Source organism: Aphidius gifuensis, linkage group LG2 (genome assembly GCF_014905175.1).
Source record: "Aphidius gifuensis isolate YNYX2018 linkage group LG2, ASM1490517v1, whole genome shotgun sequence".
In the NCBI taxonomy this organism is placed as follows: Eukaryota; Metazoa; Arthropoda; class Insecta; order Hymenoptera; family Braconidae; genus Aphidius; species Aphidius gifuensis.
In genome coordinates, this window is record NC_057789.1 from 22,586,015 (window position 1) to 22,596,159 (window position 10,145).

Sequence of the window (10,145 nt, forward strand, 5' to 3'; positions counted from 1 at the left end):
TTTTAAGTTGTTTGATTCTAAACTTGTAATTGGTTCAGATGGTGTCAAAGAACAATACAAAGAAGAACAAAGAAGAAGAAGAAGAAGAAGGTCAAGACTTTATTTGAAGCATAAAAATATTATTTTTTGAATTCTTTACGATTATATACATATTTATAAAATGTATATTAATATTTTATTATAAAATTACTAACAATATTTAAACATATATAGATATATAAAACGCATATTAATATTTCATTATCATATCATAAGAAAAAAAAAATACATATAAAATGTATCGACAGTATATCTGTAAAATAATAATAAAATTTAAAAAAAAAATTACAATTCATTTCCTTTTTTTTTTTGCTTTTTTGAGTAAATTTTAAAGTTTTTATTTTTTTTTTTTTTTTTTTTATTTAATGAACACTAGGGACAAAGCCCTATGGTTCGTCAACATAGTTACAAGAAATACAAACATGATAAGATAAAAATAACTAGATACTAAGGTTACCAGTATAAAAAGAAACATGGCACTATCAAAATAACTAGTGTTTCCATCGGTTATTTTGATTGGAAGAATACCAACTGGTAAACTTCTGTCGCAGAAGGCGCTTACAAAATATTAAGTCTTACTTACAACGCTAGTTTACATTGCTTTCTCTGTATATCACAAATTTAAGTATAAAAAATATGTGTACGAGTGAGAAGAGATCTTTCTTGAGGTGAGCAAATGTACAGTGAAAACGAGCCTAAAAATTATTAAACTAAATAATTAACTTTAACAATATAATATTTGTCTATAAACTCTCTTCTCTCAGTCTTAACAATGAGTGATAAGAAAATATAGAGAGGTGCATTAAATAACACCCCCTTGATTAAATATTATTTTATAATCTAACTTGAGGTAGAAGTCTAAAAATCTAAAAATCTAAAAGATCCTGCCACTACGCATGCGTATATGCCTGTGCAAATTTACTGGTAATTACTAATTAATTACACAGAAATTTTTGTGAGGTATGAGTAGTAAATTCTACCAATGTAATTTGATCAAAATTTGCTGGTAGAATTACTGGTCTAGTTTACTGTAGTATCACCAATTGGTCAATACTGTTGAAGAATTAATGGTAGAATACCAGTTATCTACCATTTGTATTTACACAATATACCAGTAAATTACCGGTAGCATTAATTAACGTTGCCACTTTGTTTACTTGTTTGATTACATTTTACGTACGTAACCGAAAAATATATTAAAAACTAATAATTGAACGTTATTGTTGTATGTGCAAATCTAAAACTATTTAATAATAATATTATAATGGCTACTGAAAAGATTCCATTCAGCCGGCTTCCGACAAATATTTGTCCGTTTCATTATCAAATAACATTAAGACCAGATCTCAAAAATTTAGCATTTGAGGGTACACAATATGTTGAAATTGAGGTAACATAATAATTATTAAAATAGTTTAATTAGCGTATAAATTTATTTTATACTACCGATTCTCCATATTTTCATACTGACATTTTTGTTTGTATCTCTAAATATTTATTTTATATTTTATTTTTGTAGGTCATTGAATCAACAGATACTATTGTATTGAATTCATTGGATCTTGATATTAAAACAGTTTACTTCCAAAATAAAAATGGTAAAAAATTAGGAGTTCAAAAAATTGATCATTCTATTGAAAATGAGACAGCAACTTTAAAATTTGGTGAAAAATTACCAATTGGAAAACTGCGTTTTGTGAAGTAATTAATAACAAGATGAAAGGTTTTTACCGAAGCAAATATACTGGGTAAGATATATAAATTCATTTTAGATTATAATAATTTAACTTAAAGTCATTTGGAATAAAAAAATGTCTTCTACATACTAAGTTTTAAAAATAGTCATTGTCATATTCTTTATCGAAACATTTATTTGTTTTTTTAATATAATTTTTATTTACAACAATGACAATATTATTCAAGCCCAAAGTCTTATAATAACGAAAATAAAATATCCGAAGGGTATATAAGATTATTAAAAGTAATAAAACATATAGAATAAAGTAAAAAAAACTCATGAAAATTAGTAATCTTAAAAATGCCTATTTAGGAAAAAAAAAATTCCCAAAAGATTAAAATACTTTTAAAGTGATAAAAATTTTACTTCGAATTTATTACCTCAGTGGGAGAAATAAATATTTTTATGAAATTAGCATAATTTTTGTAGTTCATCAGAAGACAAATTACCAGCTGCTGTAACATTTTTATGTCCAACATCAGCAAGACGAATGTTTCCATGTTGGGATGAGCCCACATTTAAAGCAGCATTTAGTATAATTCTAGTAATTGATAAAATAAATAATAATATCATTGGCCTGAGTAATATGGTAAGATATTCATTAAATATATTATTATTCTATGTATCTTTAATATTGATTGCAGAGTAGATGGTCCAGTTATTTAAATACGCTGCTGTAATCGAATTTAAAGCAACTGGTGTTGAATGTTGCTTTCTCTATTGGGATGAGCCGTCAATCAAGACATCATTTTTTATTACACACGATGTACCAGCTTAAAAAATATTAATTTTATATGTTACAGCCTGTTGAAACAGTGGAAAAAAAATCATCAACAGAAACAATTAAATTTAAAAAATCAAAAATAATGTCAACATATTTAGTTGCTGTTATTGTTGGTGAATTTGATTATCTTGAAGATAAAACAATTGATGGTACTGTTGTTCGTGTGTATACACCAAAAAATAAACAAGAACAAGGCCGTTTTGCACTGGAAGTTGCAACAAAAGTATTACCATATTATAACAAGTATTTTGGAATTTCTTATCCATTACCAAAAATGGATCTGATTGCAATTGCTGATTTTTCAGCTGGTATTTATTATTTTTATTATATTAAATATGTTTAAAATATTTTCAAATTTGTTTTAAATTGATTTATTTGCATATTTTAGGTGCCATGGAGAATTGGGGTCTCGTTACTTACCGAGAAACTCGTCTTCTTGTCGACCCTGAAAATACTTCAGCAGTATCAAAACAATCTATTGCACTTGTTGTTGCTCATGAACTTGCTCATCAATGGTTTGTTACTATCTTTAATAATACTTTAAAAAAAATATTTGAATTAATTCAATTTTTAATTTTCTTTATAGGTTTGGAAATTTAGGTAAATATTCTAAGCAGTGGTCTAAGCAAATTGCGTTTCTTATTTTAAACTCTAGTTTTATAACTTGAGATCTATAAGACATTTTAAAGTCATTAAAAAATACTTAATATAAATGATATAAATAAAAAATATTAATAAATTAATTAATTAATTTACAGTTACAATGGAATGGTGGACACATCTGTGGTTGAATGAAGGCTATGCATCATTTGTTGAATTCTTATGTATTGCACATTTATTTCCTGAATGGGATATATGGACACAATTTGTAACAAACAGATATATTAAAGCACTGGAACTTGATGGTTTAAAAAATAGTCATGCAATTGAAGTACCAGTTAGCCATCCATCTGAAATTGATGAAATATTCGATGATATATCATATAATAAAGGCGCATCAGTAATACGTATGTTGCATTCATATATTGGTGATGATGATTTTCGTAAAGGTATGAGTTTATATCTTGAACGTCATAGTTATGCTAATGCTGAAACTGAAGATTTATGGGCAGCACTTGAAGAAGCGAGTAATAAACCAATACGTGCCGTTATGTCAACATGGACTAAAAAAATGGGTTTTCCAGTATTACGCATTGAACAAAAACAAAAGGGTAATGATCGTATATTATCATTATCACAAGAAAGATTTTTGTCTGATGGTAGTGTTGATGAAGATAAAAATTTATGGATGATACCAATAAGTGTATCAACATCAAAATCACCAAAAGATATATCATTGTCAACTGTTATGAGTGAAAAAACAAAAGAAATAATTATCAATAATGTTGATGTTAATGATTGGATTAAAGTTAATCCAGGTACAATTGGTTTTTACCGTACAAGTTATAGTCCAGAAGCATTATCATTAATAATGCCAGCAATAAAAGATAAATCGTTGCCACCATTGGATAGACTAGGCTTACTTGATGATTTGTCAGCAATGGTACAAGCTGGACATGTATCAACAGTTGAAGTATTACGTTTAATGCAAGCATTTCAATATGAAGACAATTATACTGTTTGGTCGAGTATTGTTAATAATTTAGGTAATATAAGTATATTAATTGGACACTTGGACATTGATGATAATTTCAAATCATTTGGTAGAAGTTTATTAAAAGATATAGCAACAAAACTTGGTTGGGAAGCAAAAAAAAATGAAAGTCATTTAGATACATTACTACGATCATTAGTATTAGGAAGAATGGCTGCATTTAAAGACAAAGATACAATTGAAGAATCTAAAAAACGTTTTAAACAACATGTTAATGGTGAAAATTTATTACCAGCTGATTTAAGATCAGCTGTTTATCGTGCTGTACTTGCTGATGGTGATGAAAAAACTTTCAATACTATGCTTGATCTTTATCGTAAATCAGATTTACATGAAGAAAAAGATAGAATATTACGTTCACTTGGTTCAGTTGATAACGAAGATTTATTAAATAAAGTTATGGAATTTTCAATGAGTGACGAAGTACGTGCACAAGATACTGTATTTGTAATAATGTCTGTTTCTAGTAATAGTAAAGGACGTATACTAGCATGGGAATTTTTCAAAAGAAATTGGAAAATATTATTAAACCGTTATAATGGAGTATTTTTATTATCAAGATTGGTTAAATATACAACTGAAAATTTTGTAACTGAAGATAAAGCTAAAGAAATTAAAGAATTTTTCAAAGAACATCCAACACCTGGTACTGAAAGAGCAATTCAACAAGCCGTTGAAAGTGTTCGAATGCGTGCTGCTTGGCTTGCAAGAGATCAAGCTGCTATTGAAAATTTCCTCAAAACAAGTGGATATTAAAAAATGTTAAAAACGAAAAAATATATAAGCAAAAAATCCAAAACAGAAAGCATATATTATATATACAATGATAATAAATGATTGAACTTTGTGTTCTCTGATGCTCCTTGAAATATAATCAGATTAAATTTTTTTAAATTTATAAATTTGTTATCATAGTATGAAATGTTTATTTGAGTGTTTAGCAATTTTCAGAGATTCTTGCGAAATAAAATGATAATAATTAATAATAAAATTAACCGATAATGTTTATACACAACTTTGTATATTTCATGATTTTTCAAATATACATACTTAATGTTATATCAATGTTTTATGGTATATTGTTACACATTTTATGTATTCATTTTTTTTATATTTTAAACAGGGGTTAAAAGGGGGATGAACGCTTATATCAGGGGATTTTGAGGGTAGATGTTTCAAGCAGAATTTAATAGACTACCATGACGCAGTTAATCTTTATTTATTTATTTCTTCGTTGTTATGGTTTCTAGTTTTAATTTTATGAGATGTATTTTCTCGATTGTTAATATAAATGTATATCTATGTATACATTTATAAAAAATATCTTTTTAATTATAATTAATTAATTGATTAATTAATTTTTGATTTTTTAGTAAATTATCATTGCTGATGATGTTGATAAAGGAAAAACGAATGATTTCGAAATTTGATATTCATTATGTTGAGGAAGTAATAGAAGAAAAAAAAATTGTTGAAGACTTTCAACGTTACTATCAATAACATGTCTGGAAAGTAAAGTATTGATCGTGTCTTGCGGCAATTTACTTCTTTTAATGTACAAAATGTTCGTGTGTGCATGCGCGCGCGTTACTTGATTTTGATACTCGAGAGAAGAGAGCATGTTACAAACAATTTCGCATCCTGGGAACTTGGGGATTGGCAAATACCCACGGGAACAACGAATACAGGGTTGTAAGTATTTTTTTCTTTTTCCCACCCGTAGACCATAGACACTCGACAATATCACAAGTCGCATGACAACTGTGTGTTCTAACAGAGGGTGGTAAAAAGTTTTTTTTTATTTTAATATTCTCATCTCTGTCTTACTTTTATATCAACTGGTTCATTGTCAATCTACTTGCATCCTCATCTCGTTTTATTTCATGTGCAAGGGGAGAACATAACGCCGTCCAATCAGTCCTAATGATGAAAAAAAAAATATATATACTTGAGCTGAGTCAGATGGACAATTGTCCCGCCTCTCCCTTTTTTTCCCTTAATTTTCCCCTTAACCATGACGCTCCCACGGGGTTGTTATCTGAATTATTCATATGCCCTTAAAATACATATATATATTCATGTGTTTTTTTATTTTTTTATACTCTTATTAATCAAACTTATTGTTTTTTGGAAATCTGAAAAAATAAAAAATTTATTTATGAAATTGTCAACAAATGAAGCTTTTCAATTTATTTTTTTATTATTAGTGTGAATTTTTTATAGAAGCATGATTTCTACAAGTCCATGTATTTACAGCCTTTCAGTCTTTGCAAATATAAATATATTTTTTTTTATATCTGCGAAATAGCCAATTAAATTATTTAACTTTCATTTATTTTTCACAAAATGTATTTTTATTTATCTCATTTATTTATTTTTTTTCTACTCATTTTTATCATTTTTTCACCATACTTAAAATCATATTACAAAGAACAATAACAATTAATAATAATTCGTGACAATATAGATTGATTATAATAAACATCACCTCTATTCACTTAATAAAATAAAAACTTAAAATACTAAATTTATAATTATTTGTTTAATTATCTCTCACTCTATTGTAATATCTACAATAATAAAATTAAAAAAAAAAAATGAACTTTTTGTTTATTTTTTTTTGTTTTAAACAAAAAAAAATAATAATAATCTATATAATATATGTAAAATAAACTCAACAACTTCAGCAAATAATTGAAAGAAAAAAAAATTATCAAAACTATAAATTATGGAAGATCAGTGAGAAATTTGTTTTTTTTTTTTTCCTTCTAAATATACAAATGAATTATATTAAATTTAATTCTCAATTAGTGACAAATAATAGCGTTATTATAATGATCAAAATTTATGGAGTAAAATCGGTCTTATTTATGAAATGAAATAAAAAAAAAAAAAAAAAAAACAAAAATATTATAGTTATCCATCAGGTGTTATGGGATAAAAATGGTGATTGAGGATTACGAGATTTTGGGTAAGCGATAAGGGAGGAGAGGAGAGGGACGATGGGTGTGACAGTGTATCGATTGCAACGAGGTTGTGTAAGGAATGCAATAAGTTTTTGACTATATACATTATTTACATTATGTCTTTCTTCTTCTTCTTCTTCTTCAATTTAAAAATAAAAAAAAAAAAAAACAATATTAATAAAATTTTCAATGTACTTTTATAGATGAATGTATATGAAATTTGAAGTTTGTTGTTAACGTCCTTTTCACCTTCCTCACGAGATGTTGTTAATTATCTTTTTTTTTTTTCTCAAATCATCAATTAATAATCTGATTGTTGACACTGCAGGGAAGACAAATTCGCCGATGTTTTGATATTAGACGGCGTTTATTATTTTTTATTAAAATAAAAAATATCTTCTTATTCATTGATTAATATTTTAATTTTGTAATTTGTTGATTTTTTTTTTATGTAATTATGTTTATATTTTAAAATTGTAATCTCTTTTTTTTTTTTTTCATATTGGATAATTTTTTCTCTTTCTTTTAGTAAAATTTTTAAAGTACTCATTGATCGTATTTTACTGGTCACCGTTCAGCAAGGGTTGTCGTTGTGGTAGAAGTGGGGATTGTCGTGCTTGTAGCTGTATTTAATAGTGGTTGAAGTGGTTGACGATTTGTTGTTTTTATTGTTGTTGGTGTTGAATTTGTTGTTATTGTTGTTGCATTATCTGGATGTTTATTTGTTTCTTCCAATGTTGTTTGTAAATCACATATATATTCAATAACCCTTTGTATAACTTCAAGTTTTGATAATTTACGTTTTCTTGGCATATCTGGTACTAATGAACGTAATTTTGATAAATATGCTGCTATTTCTTCGGCTTCTAAATCACGTCTTGTACCATTTATTGCCAAATTATTGTGCATAACACCTCGAGTGGGGGTTGTTCTTCCCCCAGATGGACCCACTACCATGGCCTTCATTATGAATTAAATCTTTCTCTTTTTTTTATACTTTAAATATATATTTAAACCGTTATGTATCTCGAAATATTTGTGATTATTTCGAAATAACAAGTTTTTTTTTTTTCTTTTATTTTTTAAATGTCGAAAATGCGACTGCGTTTGCGCGATTCAAAGTGCGCACACGTTAACACTTTTGTGAAAGACTATCGATCGTCTTGAATAACAAAATTTTTGTTAATTTTTTATTTTTTGATGAATTTATTACTCAAAGTATCTCATAAATTATAAGAAAAAAAATAATAAATAATAATTAATTATTATTATTTTATTTAACAGTAAAAAATGATAATTTTTTTTTTTTTACGTCACTGTTGTTATCCAATTGATCAAAAATTATTCCATCACTTTTTTTTTCAACATCTGTCAATATTGTCACAGATATTATAACACAAAATTTTTATTATTATTTATTTTAATAATAGCAATTTATATTAATATAAATATAATAAACACATTAATGAATATATAATTGAATTTCAAGAAATTATTATTTCTTGTTTATTTATTTATTATTTTTTTTTTTTTGCTAGTAAATTTTAATTGGACTGTCAAAAGATGAAATTTCTTTGACGTTCTCAAGTCAACTGGCCTCCGCCCCGCACCTGAACACTATTTTATACTATTCATCCCCACTTGAAATCACACTCCATTGGCAGCATCGTCGTCACGGTAGTTTTACCCCCACTAAAATTAATATAAACACATGAAGCGCAATCGCCACACACTCCAAATTGCGCTTAAATTTTATTTTTTTTTTCTTCTTTTTTAACCATCTATTATTTTTATTTTTTCATAATGATTTTTTAATTAATTCAAACACATAAAATCATCATAAGTTTATATTTAAAAAAAAAAAAAAATATCAAGTAATTATTATTTTAAAAAAATAACTCAATCAAAATAAAAAAAATTAATATACATAATTTAATTTTTTCCAAATTAACTTTATGTAATTAAATTACATTTTTTTTTTTTTTTTTTTCAATATTTAATGATGAAATAATACGTGAATTTGATTTTTTTTATCTTGTTGTCAAGGGTGTGGGTGTTGAACATATAATAACACAATGATGAAAATATATATAAATAAAATAAGAATGAATAAAAAAAATTGCAAAGAGGGAAATGTTGAATGTCCGGCGGTCGACGGCGCCAACCACTATTGCCATAGACATCGTCAACCACCACAAACACATTATCATATATAGGTATATATATAGATAATGTAATTTTACATAGGTAAAATAACATGTACATATGATTCTTTGTTTTTTATGTATTTTTTATTTTTTTATTTTCTCCTTGGTCACACTACTGTGCTGGCGCAACCTGTGCACCATGATTCCGGCTTACTCTTCCTCCCATTATTAATGCATATCAAATATACGATTTATTTTTTTTTTATATTCTTATAAGTTTAAGACATATATTACGAGACATAAAAGAACAGACAACATTAATTACGGTCATTATATTTAAATAAAAAAAAATCATCGAACCAACACGAGGAAATTTAAGTATATCCTTTTTTTTTCTTTTCGTTTTTTTTTTTTTTTTCAATTATAAAAAAGTAATTATTGTTGAAAAAAATAATTATGATTTTTTTGAAAATTGAAAAAAAAAATAAAATACCAATGACATAGTAAAAGAAAAAAAAATTTTCATTCATAAATTATTTTATAGTGACGATTTTTATTTATTTTTTTTTTTTCGGAGTAAAAAATTTATCTTATGGAGAAAGAGAAAAAAAAGAAATGATATTTTATGAATGAACATGTAAAGTGTTGTTGATGAAATTTTGACATATATATATATAAGTATATTTTGATTGATATGAAATTAAGTAAAATATATTTTTTAATGATATCATATATACACAGGTATATAGAGATTAAGTATATATAACACAAAGTGTGGTTAAAAAACTATAATTAGGACGCCTTTTTTTGGTGACAG

At 26.0% G+C, this 10,145-nt stretch overlaps 2 protein-coding genes across 2 annotated transcripts; one reads left to right on the forward strand and one right to left on the reverse strand.

The window, feature by feature from the left end:
* The first annotated feature begins 1,219 nt into the window (after window positions 1–1,219).
* On the forward strand, window positions 1,220–5,526 carry LOC122849524 (puromycin-sensitive aminopeptidase-like). The gene is given in 8 exon segments (XM_044148243.1): window positions 1,220–1,429; window positions 1,559–1,724; window positions 1,727–1,787; window positions 2,207–2,366; window positions 2,581–2,869; window positions 2,950–3,076; window positions 3,148–3,161; window positions 3,320–5,526. Coding segments are annotated over 8 exon segments (2,595 nt in total). The 5' UTR covers window positions 1,220–1,303; the 3' UTR covers window positions 4,972–5,526.
* Window positions 5,527–7,145: 1,619 nt separating this feature from the next.
* On the reverse strand, window positions 7,146–8,781 carry LOC122849532 (DNA-binding protein inhibitor ID-2). The gene has a single exon (XM_044148249.1). It carries the CDS (start codon window positions 8,145–8,147, stop codon window positions 7,749–7,751), a length of 399 nt encoding a protein of 132 aa, XP_044004184.1. The 5' UTR covers window positions 8,148–8,781; the 3' UTR covers window positions 7,146–7,748.
* Window positions 8,782–10,145: the final 1,364 nt, after the last annotated feature.

Coding starts and splice junctions, on each gene's coding strand:
- LOC122849532 (XM_044148249.1), bottom strand. CDS start 8,147: ATGAAGGCCATGGTAGTGGGTCCATCTGGGGGAAGAACAACCCCCACT.